Source organism: Balaenoptera borealis (genome assembly GCF_965194805.1).
Source record: "Balaenoptera borealis genome assembly, chromosome: 17".
NCBI classification, from domain to species: domain Eukaryota; kingdom Metazoa; phylum Chordata; class Mammalia; order Artiodactyla; family Balaenopteridae; genus Balaenoptera; species Balaenoptera borealis.
Window position 1 is genome coordinate 62750316 of NC_138876.1, and position 20772 is coordinate 62771087.

The window sequence follows — 20772 nt, forward strand, 5'->3', positions numbered from 1 at the left end:
TGACTCTCAGAAATGGAAACTACACAGTTGAGCAAGATTTTACTCAGAAAACAAAAGGCTCCCATCATATGACAGCCAGTCGGTTAGAAAAAAAAAAACATCCTGGTGAACAGCAGTGGGTACTTCTAATTGATACACTTTGTAAGATTCCTCCTCTGTTCTTCATTTTAACCAGTTTTTACTGTACCTCTGGGAAGGCAGACTCACTCGTCCTTCATTGGAGCAGTCTGATAATTACCGCGTTCACTAAAAATAATTAGGTAGCACCTAAAATGAAACCTGTCTGCCTAAGTTCCGGTAGAAAAATACCTTTGCCCTGAATATAGAAGGTGATAAGCTAATTAAATAGCAACAGTAAGTGTCCACTGAAGACACCAAAAAACAACTAACAGTGAAGTCACGGCTCTTCTTTACTAGCACCGAGCATGGTGAGGCCTGATTGCAGTGTCAAGGGTGCAGGGTTAGCTCTCATTATCATCCTGACACTTTGGCTAAGAGTATTTGATAGGAATTGAATGTGTTAACACACAACTTCATCACCCCCAAAACATGCTTCTTCCAGGTTTGCTTGTAGCAGGCAAAAACGATTCTCAACTCATTAGAGGAGGGAACCTAAATGCTCAGTAGGCAGACACATGTGGGGTACAGTGTGACTCGTATTGAAATGGAAGAGATCTTTGCCGGATTTCAAGTACTCAATCTAATGCAGTGGCTGGTAAGAACCTATTACAAAGCCATTTTTAGGCATTGTATAGTTGGGGGAGAAACTAAAAGACAGCTCAGGATAGAAAAGGGAATTGTAAAAGTCTGTGCTTTTCCTGAGTCTGTTTTTTAGAGGCAAATATAGTTGATTGAAAGAGGAACAGACTGGAAACCTAATTGGGTGGTGGTTCGTTCCTGAACGAGGGAAGGCTTGCTACCAAAAGACTGAGACAAGGACCATGATGGAGGCCTGATGGGTTGATGGAAGAATTAACTAGGAGAAGGTAAATGAAGATTCAGTTATTAGTGCATAGCTGTGGAGAAAACCATCTTTTAAATATTGGCTAAGGTCTTATTTCTAGGCTAAATGCAACATTTGGGTGTGGAAAAAAAAATGAAAAACAAGTGACACAAAAACACGTTTCCTTAGCTAGAAAAAGAACTTTAGTTTCTTAATTGGTCTTTATCCAGCTGAGAAACCTTGTCTTAGGCTTAGCACTCAAGATACTCTCAAGTCCTCAACATCACTCTCAACTTGACCCCAATCATTATCATATTACCATCTATTAGCCTAGCTTATTACTGGCTGCTCTTCTTTTTAACCTTACCACACCCAACTCTTCTCTGATCTGCTTTGAAATAATTTCTGTAGTTGTATTAATAATAGTTTCTAAGGAATATCCATCATGTTCGAGAATAGTCTTCCAATATCCTCAACAGTAAGTAGGGACAGATGCGAAAAATTCCATGTTTTTAAGAAAATTGAGTCCCAGAGCTGTGAAGTGACTTGATAGACAGAAATATACAACTCGATGGTAGATATGGAGGTGGGGAAACTAAATTTTATAGCTGCCACTCAAATTCATCTTCCTGTCTGATTGAATCAATTTCAAATGTTAAACAGTTGGAATATTAAAAATGAAAAAAGCAATCCTTGAAAATAATAACATTGTATTTCCAGGAGAAACTGATAGCAAGTATCTACATTTTACAGAAGAATGGATGACACATTCAAAATAAATTTAAATGAAAAGGGCTTAAGATTGGCAGGGGTATGGTAGGAATGAATCAGTAAATTCCTGGATTTTAATCCAATTTAGAATGTTAGACTTCTCAGATTCCATGGGACTTAGACACAGCCCAAAACTGTGAAGTAATGGAGTTGCTTTTGGGGGCCCAAACCAACAACTCCCTTGCCTTTATTCCTACACTATGATGCCTGGTATCTTGATCTTCTTTCCACTTGCCTCTCTATAAAATTTTATTTGCAAGAAAAAAACCAGAGATATAAATACACCTATTTTTGAAAAGGATCAATATATACTAGATTCAATAATTTGAGGTTTCTTCTGCTATGATATTCTGATTTCATGATATTCTATGTTACTTTCCATTTAACAGAAGATAATGTCAGAAGAATTAATACCTAATTACAGAATTTCAGGCTTGAGTGATTCAGGCGGAAGAAGTTTTACTAAGGACAGAAGATCCTTCCTTGCATTGTCAGAATGATATTATGTTGGTAGCCAGCTTCTTTTGCCTACTCATAAAGCCTACTTTATTTCTGGGTCTAGTACATCTAGACTTCATACTCAATAATTGCACCCTCTTCCACCTAAGTGCTTTTCCCCCTAAGTCTAAAGAAATTGCTGGCTCACCTATCTCTCTGACGTGAGAATTTAAGGCAAGAGAAATTTTAAGGAACTTAAGATTTAAAAAAATAGCAGTGTTAGTTAGAAAGCAAGTAGATCAATAGCTGTTGACTCAGGCTTTCCCATCAGATGAGGTCTACAAATTCCTATCTAGAGGTCATATAATGAAGTAATGAAAAATTTTAGAAGACTGCCATAGGAATCCTAACTACTATAGTTAAAAACTACCAGAAATTTTTAAGAATTCAGCATCTTGAGGAGTAAGCTGACTTAAATAATCAGCTGTTAAGTAAAAATTTTAGGAAAAAAGATACAGATTAAGGATAATGAATAATGTACATTGGGTCTACTAATAAAAGACATAAACTTGTAGAAGTTTGCAGTCAAAAGTTCAGTAGTCAACTAATATATGAAAACCACATATAGAAGAGAAAAACTGAACAGTAATCAGGATGCAAAATAAGTGGTGGTAACTACAAAGATACATTCTTTCCTGTTCCCTAATTCCTGCTCCAATTCTCTGAAATTTCACAGAGAGATGAAAGTTTTTGCCATCATTTTATTTGGTTTTGTTTTCCTGAAACAGCTGCCTATTCCCAAAAGGAATGCTTTTCAGAAGAAAATGCCTGTCTCACCATGAACGTAGATGTAGTGTCTTTTCCCCAAGTTGCTTTGATCTAGGTGTTCCAGAGGAAAAAATTTACTATTGAGGTGAAAAATGAAACTAATTAAGTACATGGGCCAAAGACAATTGTGCTAAAATTATTAAAGTACTCTTATCTAGATTTACCCCAAAAATGCTAGTAAATTACACTGAAGTATGAGAAAAATGCAAAAGCCATGTTCTAAAGTTCCATTTAAGGAAATTGGGTTAGGCAGTATTTCCAAAGACTAATGGAACATATAAAAATCAGACACTGCTTAAAACCATAAAGTAAATACCTTAAAAATAGAAAATCAAGTTATTTTCCTAGTCATCTTGAGGAAAGTGCCAAAAGAAACTAACATCCTAAAGGATAAAATGTAAATTTAAAGGTTTCTAACTTTTTCCAGGTGTACAGGCATGTGATTTTCTATTGTCACTTTCCCTTTTTGCATATGATCATGATAGAAAAAGACAATTGTGGAAAAATTTTTTAGCAGAAAATAATTTATTTTATCAAACATGAATGATAGTAAGTAGTGATACTGAACACAGGGCTAAGTCATTGTTCAGAAAGCAGGCACACATGATGGATATTACTCTTCAAAGGGTTTTCTTTGTGATCTTGAAAGACTAAATAATTTGAAGATTTCTTGGAAGTATGGTAAGGAGGTTTTATGAGAATTAAAGCTGCTAAAACAGAACAGGAATTCCACCAAAAAAGGAATAAAATGGGTATTTAAATCAGGAAATTTAGAGGTTGATAAATGCTAAAACTGAACATGTACACTGCAATTAAGTCAATTTTGGGGTGTAGCCTTCGGAATCAGACTTATTACTTACTTTACGGCATATCTCATTCAATGGAGTCCCTTTTTAGCGATTTTCTTAGGAACAAAACCTTGAGATCTACCTTCAAAGGGATGGGGGTGTCTTTAAAATGAAGCCTTTTCCATAACTAAATCCCATTAAAATGGGACCAAGGTGAACACATCGTATGGTCAAAGTTTATTCATATAGATAACAAACTGTTACAAGAGCCCAGGGCATGTGAGAGATACAGAAATATTTTACTTATGAAGCAATTTTCTTCTTTTATTTCACCTAGCTGGTCTGTCTATTTCTTCCATAGAGCAATGGAGATATTTGTTTGATGAAAACATAATACAGTAGAAAGATGCTGATAGAAAGATGGAGAACCACAGCTCTACTCCATGAGATGATTAAAATATTCAGCATTACCCACCACAGATCAATTAACCTAAAAAAGATGTGAGCTGGAAGTGTGGGAATTCAGGCTCTCAGATGGGATCCTGCTGATAGCTCTGCTGTGCTAATGTTTAAATTCCTTCACAAACAAAGAACTAATTCAAGACAAATTGCAAATTCCAGTAGGTATGTTCCTGGACCTTTTCTCTTTATAACACTCTCCAGTCTGTTTTGGTCCATGATTTAATGAAGCAGCAGATACGTGGTGCCCTCAGTACCCGATGCATTTAAAAATAGTGCTCTCTGAGGAGGGCCTGCCTCTAACATCTTCCCACAATTCTGAGAGTTATAAAAAGGGCTCATATTTCAGGGGGAGAATGTAAATTATATTTATGGTGTGTAGAATGAGGAGAAAGGTTAGGTTGTTTCCGTATTTCATAAACATCTTCTCTCTCCTCCCTCCTGGCTTTCTCTCGTACAGGCCCTCAGGGTACCAGTTTCAGAGTGACAAACCAGAAGGGTAGTCAGGGAAGGACCTGTTGTCCAAGCAAAGGCCTTCTGATCCAGTGGAGAGAAAAACAAGATGTTCTGACCACCACTTAGTGGGGTGACTACATCGGATCATCAATCAAAGCTGACTTGTAGATTAAAGGCACAGATACTTGAACTGTACTTAGCCCATTGTAAATATCAAATTTTATTCTATTTTACATAATTATAAAGTTTATAGATAAGTGCTCATGGAATTTTTCCACATTAGACATTATGTGGAAAAGCTCTATTTTATGTAACTGACCACAGGAGTCTTTCTACATAAGACATTTTTCCAGATGTCAGTTAATAATTACAGTGATATATAAAGTGAGACTAGAAGACTAATACATTCATAGGCGGGCAGGGGAAGGTAGGTGGTGTGATAGTTAAAGGAAAGGATCTCGCAGAAATTTTCTTGGTAAAACTCTTTATATGTGCAGATTCATTCTGCTTCTCTCTAATGCCAACAAGTCATTCTGGACAGGGAACCAATCAGATGAGCTAGCAGTAGCCAAGCGGTCATTTGATATCATTGTTTTCATGTCTCCCAAAATAAAAGTTAATATGGGAATATCTTCCAGAGTCACATTAAAATGTAAATCGCCATAAGAGAAGGATGAAATTGAAAAGTTTGAAATTTATGTAAAAGTCCAATTTGGAAAATGAAAAAAAGCTTTCCTTTTGTGTTTTGGGAAACTTTCCAGATAAATGTAATTAGTTCATTCTAGATGTCTCTTTGGAATGTCATAATTTTCTTGTAAAAATTTTTTTAAAATGTACTGTTAATTTGGAAAATAAAACTTACTTTAAAGAAGACACTAGAATCTTTTTTTTTTTTCCATTTTGGATAATATACAACTTGTGTTATATGTATAGCTACATGAACACCTAGCACACGATCTTCAATTTTTTTCAGCCTAAGATAATTGGATGCCTATACTTACTCACAAAACCTAAACTGTACAAATTGCATTTCTCTTGATAAACACAGAATTGGATTCTTCATCGGGGATTGCCTCAAACAGTTTTACCATTTTGGTCTGTCTTTATTATAAATCTAGGCTAGGGGTGGTGGTAGAAAGGCATGGAGTAATATAAATGTATTTTTAAGGTTTTAAATTTACATAAATAACAAGTAACAAAATGAATGCTACTAAAAGCAAAATCGTATAGCAATGCTAAGTTACAAATTATCACAGAAGTCATATTTTTAGTAGTTAAACTTTACATATATAGGCTTTATTACCTGCTAGGTGTAATGCGGGGGATTTCCTGTGGCTAGAAGGCCCTTAGCTTTTGAACTTCCTGGCATTTAAGGGGGAAAAACAACCCCAAAAAGTACAAAACCAAAAACAAACAAACAAAAAAAAAATCAGTGTCTCTTGGAAATAACATAAATTAGGAAACCGATGAATGTATTACTGAATGCTTCACTTTCTTAATATGTATACCAAATTTTGTGCCACGTGCCTGTGCTGAAATGCCATTTGAAATCAGTTTTGAAATGAGTATATTAAAGGAAAGTTCCTAAAATATAAAGATATAATGACATAAATAATATATTTCTGAGACTCTGATCTACCTTGTCTTTGTTTTTCTGCATACGTTCAGGTTGGCTTATTTCCTGGTTATTAACCTTAGCCACTAAAATATATATTTCAAATAACATCATGGTTTCACTTACTGAAATGAAAAGAGATCCAACATACCCTGTTCTTGGTTACGTGTCATTGGCTGCCTAATATTATTTAATTAATTAGACAGACTCTCCTTGAAATGACTTACTGTTTGAATTTTGTGGAAATCCAGGCAAGGAGGATGGACCGTTCATGCCAGGGAGAAGGACTGGGGGGAGGCCGGGGAGTCCTGGATAGGCCGCTGGCAGACTGATGCCATGAAGGGGGCCGCTGTCCATCATGCCCGGCTGCTGTACCGCTAAGCCCAGCACATCCGAAGCTTTCTTTATACGGTCAAGTTCTTGCTGCGCCATCAGCTGTCGAACGGTCGTCGGAGCCAAGTAATCTTTCTCCCGATCAAGCTGACTCCCGACGGTCTCCCTCACTTTTGAAATGTGCTGTTTGGAGAAAATATGATCTCTGATGGACAAGCGGGCGGAGTACTTCACCCCACAGAGGGTACACTCTGGTTTGGTGCCTTCCGTGCCACTCTGATTGACCATGAAAGGCTTCCCTATGTTAATTTTAAATTTCTTTTCCTTTGCCCTTGCATTCTGGAACCACACCTGGACCACGCGCTTGGGCAGACCAATCTCATTCCCTAGCATTTCGCATTCTTGCATGGTCGGAGTTCGGTAGTCACTAAAGCAAGCCTTGAGAACCTTGAGTTGAAGATTGCTCATCTGGGTTCTGAAACGCTTGTGACCTGGTCGATCGTTACTTTTGGATTTGAAAGGATTGCTGGATCCAAATGGATTTGGAGAACTCGGGTCAGCTATGCTGGACGTTTCACTGCGGTCAGCCGTGTCATCCGGGTCATCCGTGATATAAAAGCTTTGGTCATGGTCACCATCTTTATCGTTGAAAGGTATTGAGGGACTCGTGAGAGAAAAGAGAAATTTTTCATCACAGACCTCCGTGGTGGGTGGGGTTGCTGTTTTTGGCAAAGTGTCGAGAGTTTTGGGCTCTTTAGGAGATAAAGCTGGCTTCACATCTCCAGAACTTCCCGTGGTGCTTTCCATTTCTCCGTTTCCCTCATCTCCGGTGGTGGCGTCACTGATCGCTGTATTAATTGACGAAGTCTCATCAAAGTCAGTTTTATTTTGATCATACCCAGCCTCAGCAGGAGGGGCGTTTAAATTCTCGACATCCTCAGAACATTCTGCTTTAAAAGAAGAAGGGCTTAAAAGATTCTTCGGCGACAGCTCTGCTGTTTTGCTAACAGGTGTTGACACCGTAGAAGCCAATTCATTCTCACTTGAGAGATCAATTTTAGTTAATGGCAGAGATGGATAATCAAAATAAATGTATTTCTGCGGGCTTTCTCCCCCATCTTCTGTTGATATTAAAGGGCTTGGTGGCAAGCTGTAACCTGCCTGCTTTCCTTCATTCCAGTGCCGGGAGCGAATGTGGCTCTCTAAGGCTGACTTCGCCTTAAACAGGGCTCGGCAAAAGGGACACCGTTTATGAGACTGGGCTGGACCCACTGCCCGGAACTGGCCTTTCCTCTCTCGCGCTCGCGTGTTCTGGAACCAGACTTGCACGACTCTTTTCTTGAGCCCCACTTCGCGTGCAATATGATCAAGCATTTTCCGGGTAGGATTGGAATCCAATAAGTATTTTTCATAGAGAATTTCCAGTTGTTCAGGGGTGATGGTGGTTCTCAAGCGTTTATCACGGTGTTGGTCTTCACCGCTATTCCCGCCTTCCTTTTCACTGCAGTTATTGTCTTCTTTATCATCCAGTTTCCTTTTAAGGGAAGCAGCAACTGTGGCCTGGGCTGCGGGGTGGGACGAAGTGGTCTGAGGGGGCATCTGTGTGAGAGAACCACTCAGCAGCTGTCCAGTCATCAGTGGATTGTTGGGGTCGAATATCATGTAGGGCATGTCCATGGGCCGTTCCAAGAACGGGGAGTGAAGGAATTGGTTCTGGGCAGCCAGGAAGTGCATGTGCTGGTGCTCCTGCCAGAGTTCCAGAGTCGGGAAGGCAACTGTGCACTGATCACATTGGTACTGTAGTAACTGTGGAGGTAGACTGTTCTGGAGAGAAGTCATGGAAATCTGCAGCGGACTGGAAGGGACCGGGGTTTGAGAGGCCGAGGGAGGTCTTCCCATAAGTTGGGGCTGTTTTGGTGCCTGTGGCTGAGCGGCCGAGGCCGGTGGCGGGTCTGAGGAAGCGGATGTTGAGAGCAGCGCTGGTTTGGTGCCTTGAGAAGGGGGCAAGGGGTCACTCTGCTTTGGCTTTTCCGTGGGATATTCGGGTTTTGGAGACGTCTTCTCCGGTTCCGGTTTGGGCGATGGAATCAGCGGGGTGCTAGTCCCAGAGCCAGAACTTGCCGCCGGGGCAGGAGCGCTTTTGGGTGCCTCCGTTTGGCCAGACACTGTGCAATGCTTGTACACCACCTGATCCGTGGCGTCCATGGAGTCTTCGGTTTGGCTCTCATCTTGGGCATCATCATCTTCATCCTTGTAACACTGCTTTTTCTGATGCGTAATCAAGTCAAAGATCCTGGGGAAAACCACATTGCACTTTTTACACTGGTACTGCATGTTGCTCGTTCGAATATAGCGCTCATTAGTAAGTTCTCTTTTTTCGTTATCTTTAGCTTCTGCTTGATTCTCGTAACTCTTCCGTGCCTTCTGACGAGCATTCTGGAACCATACAACAATAACCCGGGTAGGCAGATTGAGAACGGTAGAAAGCTGTTCTATTTCGTCATCTTTTGGGTAAGCGTTTGTGTCAAAAAAGTCTTGAAGGACCCTAAGCTGGTAGTCCGTAAACCTGGTTCTCGACGACCTTTTACTGAAGGATGCATCCGATTTGTAATGTTCTAAAGAGGAGGGCTGGGGGTCGATTCTGATATCTTCCAAAACTGTTATGGGAGGGTTACTGAAGTTGTAGGGCGAATCTTTATTTCTCTGCCGCTCCTTAAAAAGCGTGTTTCGAAACCAGTGCTTGATAACCTTTTGAGAGAGGCCCGATTTCTCTGCCATTTCTTGGATCTGTTCTTCACTCGGGGAATTATTGATGTCAAAATAAGCCCTCAGGATTTTCAGCTGGTCGTCAGTAATTCTTGTCCGTGGGCGTTTGAACTGAGAATGCCTTAGGAAATTGGGATCTAACCCGAGCTGCTGCTGGCAGAGCTGGGTGAGATCCGCCGAGAGAGTGTCCATCTGGGGCAGCTGCAGGGCGAGCTGGGGAGGAAGCGCAGGATGCTGCACGGGCTGCATCATGATGGAAGGAAAGAGCGGAAGGTCCAGGGACACGGGCAGCTGGACCTGCGGGGGAGCGGATGGGGGAGGGGGCGGTGGGGGAGGGGGGGGAGGAGGGGGCGGTGGGGGAGGGGGCGGCGGGGGAGTGGGCGGTGGGGCTTGGAGCGGAGCGGAGACCCCGCCTGGCAGTTTCACGGGCCCCAGGGAAGGAGTCTGCGGAGGGGCTGGAGGCAGCGGCGGAGGCGGAGGCGGGGGCGGCGGCGTTTCTGGGGAAGATGGCGAAATGGGATAAAGCTTATCATAGGCCTCCCTGTATTGACGAGCAAATTTTTCTAGCGCTCCATATGGAAAAAACTGGCCGTGTACGTGTTCTTGGTGACTCTTTAGAATAAGGACATTGGAGAACAACTTCCCACACGTTCCACATTCCAGCTTCTCGGTACTTTCCCCTTCCCCACTCTTGCCCTTCTTCTGTACCTTCTGCCTGTTCTCATTATACTGAATGACCAGTTCAAAACCGAAGTTTTCCAGTAACGCTTTGGCTGCATTTCCTCGGGCCCCTGAAGCGATTCGGGGCGGTGGGATGGATGGTTCCAAGGATTTTTGCTTCTTTCCATCTTTGCCTTCTTTGAGCCCTTCACCTTCACTAACGAGTTCTTGCTTTGGCTTGTCTTGCTTTTCAGCAACCTCTTCCGCCTCCTTGTAAGAGGGTATGTCCTTCATGATGGGGCAGTCGGCACTGGCCGTGGCGGTTTGCTCTTGTTTCAATAATTTGCTGGCCTGCTGCTGCTGCGGCGGCGGCGGCTTTTGAGACTGCAGCTGGGGCTGTATGGCTTGGTACTGCTGTGCTTGTTGCTGAAGTATCTGGAGTTGAGTTTGGCCAACGTGATGCTGGGTTTGAATCTGCTGCTTCAAGTCTTCAAGCAAGGACCCGGCCACTCCGGTCATGCCAGGCATTCCGAAGGCAGCAGAGCCCGGCAAGCCCAAATCTGGCCCCAAGCTGAACTCCGTCCCGGGGATGTAGAATGGAAAGAGAAACTGGGGCTGCTGAAACTGCAGCAGCGCTTCCGGAGTCATAGGAAAATGAGGCAGAAAGGCGGGGTTGAGAAACTGAGGCTGAAAGAACGCAGCTTGCTGTTGCAACTCGTGCTGCAGCTGCAGCTGAAGCTGTGCTGGTGACTGCGGCGGGTGATGTGTAGGTTGAGCAGACATTAATTCCGGAGTTTGCTTTTTATTTAATTCTTTGGCATCTAAGTGGGGATCTTTGCTGCTTACTGCTGCTAAACTCATGGACTCTAACATCCCTTGGCTGGGACTATTAACGTTGGCTCCGACGCCGTGCCTGCCGGCCACGTGACCGCTGGGTTCCAGCTTTGCAGCCCTTGCCTTTGTCTGGTGGAGCACGGACCTCATGTGGATTTCCAAGGTCGAACTTTGGCTGTATGCAACGTTGCAGATGCTGCACTTGTAGGGTTTGTTATCTGTGCTGCTGTTGGTTTCTTGAGGAACGGGGCTGGAAGCTTCTTGCAAAACCTTTTTCAACTTATGCAGGTGAGACACTGAATTATAATGGACCAAGAGAATGTTCTTTTGGGTGAACGACTCTTTACACACTGTACATTTATATGGGCGAGATGGATCGAGGAATTTTTCCATCGTAAAATTTGGCCCTTTTCTAAAAGGTAAGGTCCGCTTTGGTTCAGAGCCCATGTCATCCGGAATAGAGCTACTGTCACTTCCTGCTGGACTTGCCTTCCCCTCATGGTCCACCTCGTACTCCCTCTCCATTTCCTGCTCTAGGGCCTGGTCGTCCTGGGCCATCGTTTCACTCTCAGCCCACAGTTCACCATTCACGGGCAAGGAGGCATACAGCTGTTGAAGTTCAGCTTCACTCAGTTCGGGGTGGCCTGCTTCCAAGTGTTTTTTTAAAGCCTGGAATGTACGGAAACTACGCTGGCAGAGGTTACACATCGTAGCGGCCCGAATCGCATGATACTGGGAATGTATCTGAAGCTTCTGCATAGTCTTAAAAGCCAAGCTACAATGGTTACAGCGATACTTGTAAACATGGCGGTCCGAAACAGAGAGTGGTTGCCTTTTTTGCTGTTCGCTTAATTGATCCTGCAGTGTGTCGGAGATTTTCATATCCTTACTGCTGTTTTTATTCCATTCCGACACTTCTGTGGGTTCTTTAGTTGGTTTCTGCTCCTCACTCTTTATTTCCACACCAGCCTTTGAATCGTCAAGACCCGCCATACTTTTGTCATCCATTGGACTTTCGCCTGTGTCAAGAAAGCATAAACATCGCTTATAGGAAGGAAGTCTACAGCTTAAACGCCAATGAATATTGTTAAGTAGGAGCTTCTAAAGGTTTCTGCTTAATTGAATCGCTGAAGAAATATTTATTCGAGCAACTACTATATGGCAAGCACTATACTGGGCCCTGGGGATATAAAGGTGAATAAGAAATCACCCCTGACCTCAAGGAATTTCAGCATAGGGAAGAAGATAAGTCAAGGGTAATTATAGTATGCTACCAGCAGCGTGATAGCAAGGGCCATAACCGTCGTGTTCAGTAATTAGAACACACGAAATATTCCTGGTCATTGATACTTAGGTCCCCCAAGGGCAGTTTACAGATAACCAGATATTAAATATGCCTTAGAAACTATGGCTTTTGGAAATGCCATACTTTTTTTCCCCTGTGCTTTTTTTAAAAACAAAAAAAAATCTTTGATAGTAATAATGCTGGACCAGCATCACAGATGCAAGGCCCTGAGGGTGTCTTGCGCAGATCTTGGTCAGAGGCTGGCATACCTGAATATTTCCCGGCCCCCTCGGCTGCGATGGCTGCAGGTGTGTCCCGCTCCGACTTCTCAGAGGTGGCTGCTGGCAGTAGCAAGCTGTTGGGCATCATTACATCAGGGACAGGCACCTGTGAAAACCAAAGGGGCTCATGGCAAAGGTACCCCAGAAATCACAGACTCCATCACATCTGCCCTTGGTCAGTAGCATATCCCAGTTATATTTTTCCAACCAAAGCAGGGACATTCTGTGACTCTTACAGGCCAATGCTCTCCCTTCAAATTTCGGATCAATGCTGTTGTGATGCAGTATTCTTCTTTTCTTTTTTAAAAAATATGGTTTAGGGGCTTCCCTGGTGGCGCAGTGGTTGAGAATCTGCCTGCCGATGCAGGGGTCACGGGTTCGAGCCCTGGTCTGGGAAGATCCCACATGCCGCGGAGCAACTAGGCCTGTGAGCCACAATTACTGAGCCTGCGCTCCGCAACAAGAGAGGCCGAGATAATGAGAGGCCTGCGCACCGTGATGAAGAGTGGCCCCCACTTGCCACAGCTGGAGAAAGCCCTCGCACAGAGATGAAGACCCAACACAGCCATTAAAAAAAAAAAAATATATGGTTTATAACTAATAAGGACCTACTGTATAGCACAGGGAACTCTACTCAATACTCTGTAATGGCCTATATGGGAAAAGAATCTAAAAAAGAGTGGATATGTGTATATGTATAACGGATTCACTTTGCTGTACACCTGAAGCTAACACAATATTGTAAATCAACTATACTCCAACAAAAATTGAAAAAAATTAAGAAATATGGTTTGAAAGTTTTTGTAACCAAGAAATGATAGCCAAGAAAATATGAAACTCAAGGTACCCACATGAATCATTTGATTAACATTACAGGCATGAGAGGAAGGCTGCAAAATCTGTGTTATTGAATTAGCTGTGCCTTGTATCATATTTGGGGTTGATTCCAAAGCACGAGAGACAACAAATGGGCCTTTACTTGGGATTCCTACCACACAGTCAGTAAGAGCTTGATGCAACACAGAAGAAATAAATTTCTATCAAACAATAATTGCAGATTTTATGTTGATACCTTTACAGAGATTATGTCACATATGCATCAACATTTGGTATCCTTACTGTCATAAGCAGCTTCTCCACACAATCCGGAGACACACTGTGCAAATGCGTCAGATGCAGCTGGAGGTGCATTTTGTTGCTGAGGACGTCCTGGCAGAGGGGACAGCAGATGACCGGCTGCACTGAGTGCTGTGACAGAACGTGCATCTGGATACGACTTTGGTCCCTACTATTGTAGTTACAATAAGGACACTGATAGAACTGGAAAATATTGAATAAACATGGTCACTATTAGTTAATGGATTTTGATGACTTCAGAGCATTAGAAGTCACACCAAGAGTTAATTACCTTGCCAATCATAGTGTCTACATACATTTCAACAGCATGGAATGGTTTGGAGGCTCTAAAATTATCAAGGGCAATAAAAAAAAAAAACATGTTTACACAGTAAAGGGAAAAAGAAAACACATTTACCTGCTCGTGACAGAATTTATTGTCCTCTGTAGGTTTTGATCTTTTTGTTGCCACATCCTCTTCTTTTGCCAGCAGGAGTGGCTGGGTTACCCCTGCCACACTGACTTTTGGCTCCTTTTCCGGTGTGATTATTCCTGATTCCCAAAAAAGAATAGGACACCTCAATTTTAAAAGACTAATAATGTCGATATCAGAAAAATTATGTTTTCCAAATATCTCTGGCTCTAAATCCACTGAGTCACCAAAGAACCAGAAAAGCACTTTTATACGATGCTAATCTCAAAAGACAAAAATCGCACTTCTTTTTGTCCACTAACCAAGTGGACTTTATATATTTTAAAATGTGCTCCTGTCTCATATTTTGATAACCGTAGGTGACCTTGAAAGATTCATCAATAACACGTGCTCTCTGGTGTCTCAGTACGGCTTTATCACATTAAAGCAAATCTACTCCCATTCGCAAATGCTAACTTAGAAAATAATTATTTTTGCTAACGTTTAATTACCTATCTCTTCTCTAAAATTCCGGGACACTGAAAACATTTCAAAATTCTGAGAAGAGCTGACTAGCTATAATTCACAAATGAAAACAATGTTTTTACGTGGTGAATGTAGGATTTTAAAATTATACATTACATATCCACTGCTGCTTTTTCGTGATTTATTCTTTGCTTTAGATGTTTCAGCAGTTGGCTGTGCACATAACACTGTAGTCCAAATCAAGAAGACAATTGTTTTATGAGGTTAATCTGAATATTCGGTGTTAAGAGACGGTTTAAAATTTTGCCCAGATGAGCAACATAATGTATAGAAGCCTCACACACATCAAAGGAGAGAGTGTGATTCTAATTTCCCAATCTAACAGAAAATTCTTTCCAGCATCAATTTTCCCGATAATCTCCTCTGTGAGGCTGGATATTACAGCGACATTGGGTAGGCATGTCACATACATCTCACGACAAACACAAAACCTCATTTACCAGCCATTCCAATCTCATCATAGCGCGGCATCATCTGACCTTTTTTCTGCTGTTTATTATGAGTATTTCTAATTTTAACTTTCAATTTTCACCATCTTCTAGTCAATTTGCAACTAAATTATTTCCAGGGTGAGGACACTATCACTGGACAACTGGGTGCAAATACATCTTGAAATGCAATGAAGCTAAACCATTGATTGCTATCAGACCCCGCGTAAATATAGAGTCTAGGCGTAATCTGATTGTATGCTGTGCATGAAGATTTATCTTGATTTTTTTTCAATCCACATACGGTTCATATAAATGAACAAATTATACCTTATTGCAAAATAACCCAGTTTTAATTTAAAAATAAGGTCAAGGCTGTTTTGGAAACAAAGTAAAAATGAACCAAAAAATACATTCTTTTTCTCTCCTGGACGGAGATGCATGTTTTGTACCATATAAATAATTTTAGGAATTCCAAACTCTGAGAGAAATTTAAAAGCAAATCTGACTCTGAGGAGACCAAAATTAAACTAGAATTTAAATGACATAATGACAATAATTTTATTCCCTTGGGGTTTGTGGTAGGTACAGAATTAGTGTTACATTTCCAAACCAATTGCACTGCTACTGATTTCTAGATTTACAAACACTAGATTTTATTTGAATTGGTATATTTGTCCTATATATACAGATATCTTAGAGAAATTTAGATTCTTTCTAGATATTTGAAAAAATAATTTATCGTATTTGGATGAACTTAAATCTGAGATAAACAAAAGAATTTTATTACATTGATTAAACAATATCCAAGTATTTGATATCCAAAGATATGTCAAAAACAGGAATGTTTATTTCATAATTAATTCTGGTATCAAAAAGATATCTTTCATCTAAAGCAAAATTCTCAAAGCAGAATATATTTTGTGCTATCATTTTTAAAGTGTTAAAAATAAACACTTAAGAAAACAATATGATATATAAAATTTCCAAATAAAATTTACTGATTCAGGTGTCAGATCAAGTTGTAGAAAATGATTGTCATTTAAGTCAGCAAATGTCTATCAGCTGCTTTTTTCCTGTGAGACTGGAAGATTTTTCTTCAAAAGTTCCCCAATAGTGAGTAATAATATGCTTCCTTAAGAAAATAATACTATGTCATATTCCCCTTTCATTCTTTTGTGTACATGAGAGAATCAGACATGACCAAATAATAAATTGGTCCAGTTCCCTATGGTATCAAAGACTGTCACACACAAGGTAAAAGAGAATTTCCACAACTCTTGTTGCTTGCAGGCCTTAGGAACATCAAAAACAGAATAAACCTTCCAGAAACTTCTGAATCTATTAAATGTATAAGTATGGCCTTATTTTTGTAAGCATATACCTTATGCTTACGAAAACACTGATTTCAAGGTTTGAAACATTTTACTAAGACTTTACACTGGTGTACATATTTGATATAATTAATCCATATTATTTTTATGTACGTTAATATCATCAAGAATATAATTGCTTTTGAATTTAGGGACATTCATGCTGCATCAAGAAAAGAGTTAAATTTTAGGGTCACTATTTCATAGCCATTGAAATAACTGTTGGATATAGTATTCCACCCAATATATGTGTCAGCTTCGAGAATTTTTGGCTAATTAACTTAGTTAATTAAACCATGATCTTGATGTAAGCTAGGAACTTCCTAAAGACCATCTTATTTTAAATTGAGAAGAAGTTATAAATAAAGTCTAGACCCCCTAACTCTAGCTAGGCACCCCAGAAGTGCATGTCACTGATAAGAAGCAGCAGCAGAGAATGCTAAGATGCAATAACATATGACAAAAACAGACTCTTGAAGATAAAACAGGTCACCAGGATTACTTGCAAAAATGAGGGACATTATATTTTATGCATGCATGCCTCTTCTACTCAAAGGGGAACCATCTCAGGTTTTACGGCCTCCCTGGTAAATTATAGGAAATCAACTCTGGGGTCTTTCTCTGAATTGTTTTATCCTAGAAATATATTAAGTAAAGGCCAATTAATTTTAGGAAGGTTTTAAGTTTTCTGATTATTCATAGTTTATGTTTACAACTTTACTTGAAATAAACACTGTTTGTTGCCTTAGACAAAATTTTGAAATGAGATCATAATTCATTTTGTATTATTAAGGCCATCACACTATCCTCAAAAAAAATGTAATTTTAATGCATTTTTAACTAAAACATGAAGCCTAATTACAAATAAGGACTGCCAAATAGATGAGCCAATGATTATCTGTCAGTTATGGGATTATATAACTTGCATGAGATTACTAATATAAAAATGACATAATTCATTTCAATTCAGATGCTGCCTACTTAATAAATTTTCAATCCCTAAAATACAGAAGGTTGTAAAATGGTTTATAACAAGTGAGGAAAATCCAATAACACATGTGTACTCAAAGCAAATCTTGAAAAAAATAACAAAATGCTGAGTTATTATTTATGAATCAATGTATTTGGTAAAGTTTGAATACTATAAAACTTGGATATAACAGAAGATGTTATTCAACTCCAAATAAGCCTAAATTATAATTACCGGTACAGTATTTTTTCTAATGAGACTAGAATGAAAGGATAATTTTAATTGCAATAATGAAGGTTAATTTCCATCTTTCCTCATGTTTACTCCCTTATTAAAAAGTGGTCCCCTTAGCCATGGCAGAGACATATTACATTTTCAATGCAAATATATTAATCTGGATAAACTCTATATTAATTCTTGTAGTGCACAGAGCTATAATTTGGATTATAATTAATCTAAAGTGGCACTAGATTTAAATGACAATATAAATGAGGCATTAGGAGGCTTTTCTATTATGAATGAATATTCAACAAATATAACTTGCATATTGCCAAGTCTCATTTTGAAAGCTCTAGTCCTAGAGATTAATGTCAGCAACACAGTACAACAGCTTATACAAACACCATCTTCCTAACATGTGTTAATTCCTTCCTGTCTAAAAAATTCTGTGTTAAAGTGGGGTCAGACCGTTTTCCCATCTAACACATTAAGATAGTGATTAACTTATAAATTTGCCAGTATTTTTGACATTTATAACTGACATCAGGAAGAAAACCAATACATACATAAGTGCTCATTCAGTCATCAGAAACACTTACAAGGAAAAAAATCCATGTAATAATTTTTTCAGCTAATCAGATTCAATGTAGAAAGCAGAAAACTTTGTTAAAAGTTCATGTTAGTTGTCAGTAATAACTGTCTTGGTGTCTGAGAGGTTTCAAGGCTAAATATTTGCCTCTCAGTAATTGCTCTGAGTTGGTACGAAAGCCCATTTTTATCCCTACAGATGTAGTTGGGGAGGCATTTCTACAGGGATAAAGATGTGTTTTAGAAAACTATCATTATCCAATGGTCTGTATCCTCTCACATGCCGAGTCCTGTCTAGATGGTACAATTAGATGCCCAAGAAAGGACGATAACTCATCAGGCCGTTAGGGGGTGATTGAGCCCATTATTTATGTAGAGCAGTAAACCGGGCTGCTGGAGATAGAGCCCTTGCATCTGTGGTATGTTCCAAGTAAGACTCTTGCCTCACTGGTGAGACTGGAGCCATTTTCAAGAGATTCCCACAACGCATCCTTTACAAGGTATTAGTTACTTAAAACCAAGCAAAATGTCACATTCCTATGTATTACGTGAACACTCAACGAACACCAATGTCCTGTGTGTTTTACACATTCTTCTGAAGAATGGGGTTGGGTGGGTGTATGGTCTGCAATCTCTTTTGGCATTGCTGTGAGAAAATCACCACTGAAGGCAGCAGAATCCTGCCCTCCCAGAAGCAGTCCATCAGCTAGCCTTGATGAGGTCCATCCTAGACCTAAACGGACTTCCTTGCTATTGCCAATTCTTTTCAAATGAAGCTTAAATGGCACTCCCCTTGACCTTAACTGATCACAAGGTACTTCAAATTCCTTGTCAGTGACCTCAGGAACTGTATTAATATACAGCTAGGGCATCTTTTTTTTTTTTTTTTTTTTTTTTTTACATTGCTTTAGGCTCAAAACCAACCTTAGATCTTCTTTGTTTAAATCAAATTAGAATCATATGTTAGCCACTATATCCTAGAAGCAAATTTAAATGGCACTCTTCTCACTGGACTCCAGAGAGAAATTCAGCATTGAATGGTGTGGGGTGGGTATCAGGGAGACCCTTCAAATAATTTTTGAAGGGAATGGAAAACTTAGATATGCAAAGACTGAACCACAAATATGGGATAATTCAGGTTTAAATAAACTTGCAAGTGAAAATGATATTTTCTGCACAACCCAATGTCTTCACAGTGAAAACAAGCTTCCTTAGATGCGGTTGTCATTGGAATTCAAGGAAAAGATAGATGACTACCTGAAACTAATAGGCTTGAACGCGTTTCAGCACTTCTTCTGCTTCAATGAGTCCAACATAATAAAACTAGGTATAGCGTGCAGCAAAAGTAGCCAATGTAATATTCATTGGGACCATAGATTTCCATCTCATACATACAAAGCATGGATGAAGTCATATATTTGCCAAATCAAACACAGAAAAAGCCTTAGGTATCCACACCAGATGCTGGCCTAGGGTTTGTTTGTGCACAAGTAAATGTCATGACACGAAGGTTTGTTTTCAAAGACAGTAGCTTTCATTACTGGGATTTGTCTATTCTAGAAGATCAAAATTACCCAGCATCTAATCCCTTCTCAATGATATTTCCTCTTCTTAGGCTGAATCATCTGTAAACTTTTTCACTGGATTTTGTTTGAAATGCCTCAAATAGATGCCCTTAAAAAGGGCAAATTCCTGAGTGTAACTTGTAAAAAAGCAAGGAAAAATAACATTTATTTTTAAGGTTATGTGGTTTGGGGAGGGGGGGCGGCGCATGTGATTGAATGAAAAAGTTCAAGTGATATCTAATCCTGTGCTTATGAAAAATTAATATGCCATCAGAGGAATCACAAGTATAGCTAAGATTAATGAAAGGCGCTTAAAAAATTACAAGCACACAAACTGATTTGATTAAAAAATAATCTCGCTGGTCGTCCTGCAATATTCTTCAACTTATCCACATCTATTCTGTCAGATGGTTATGATTAAAAATAGGTCAATGGGAGGCTACTGATAGAAATCACATGCAAAATGCACATGCAATGAATAGTAGTGGGAATGTTCAGACAGTTTAAAATGAATAAAAGCTTTTAATAAGCTTTGGGGGGGGGCAGTGAAGGAAGAGCAGATTGCAGGGAATGGAGGTGGGGGAAGGAAAGGTGAAAGATTCTAGCATCTTACCAGAGTCTTTATTAGAGTTTTTGCCTTCATTGTCTCTCTCACTTGTGTCTTTCTCATCATCCTCAGCCCCGGCTGTAGGTTTAATAGCTCCTTCTGCCTCCTCACTTTGTTCTTCTGTTAAGAAAGACAGACTAGTCAGTTGGATGGAAAACCCTAGAAAAACACACATGAAAATAAACTATGTGACCATTTAAGAACTTTGTTATTTATGAATCATTTGCAGACATTCATTCTCAAAAAAGACCATGAATTTAGTAAAAGCCACTATTAGAACCTGCTGGCTATACCAATGCAGGTTTTGTTTTGTTAGTTTTTAATCTCAAGCAACTTCTTTTATTATCCATTGAGAAAATGTGCCTGTACTAAATTAAAAGAAATCTTTTCAAAGAAATACAGTTTAAGATAGAAAAGATTGAAAAATGGATGTAAGGCAATTTTGTAATTTCAATAGTAGAACCTTCTAAGCTGCATGAACCCACTGCTGC

General features: G+C 39.8%; 1 protein-coding gene across 5 annotated transcripts in view; it reads right to left on the minus strand.

Moving 5' to 3' along the window:
- Window positions 1-20772, minus strand: part of ZFHX4 (zinc finger homeobox 4) — a 180582-nt gene that overhangs the window by 4407 nt on the left and 155403 nt on the right. For all 5 annotated transcript variants that reach the window (XM_082363362.1, XM_082363358.1, XM_082363360.1 and 2 more), the window contains 5 exons: window positions 20288-20401; window positions 13992-14125; window positions 13577-13777; window positions 12446-12563; window positions 6526-11910 (listed from right to left, as the gene is read on the minus strand). In XM_082363362.1, the coding sequence (XP_082219488.1) occupies window positions 6526-11910; window positions 12446-12563; window positions 13577-13777; window positions 13992-14125; window positions 20288-20401 (5952 nt within the window). The remainder of the gene's footprint in view (window positions 1-6525; window positions 11911-12445; window positions 12564-13576; window positions 13778-13991; window positions 14126-20287; window positions 20402-20772) is intronic.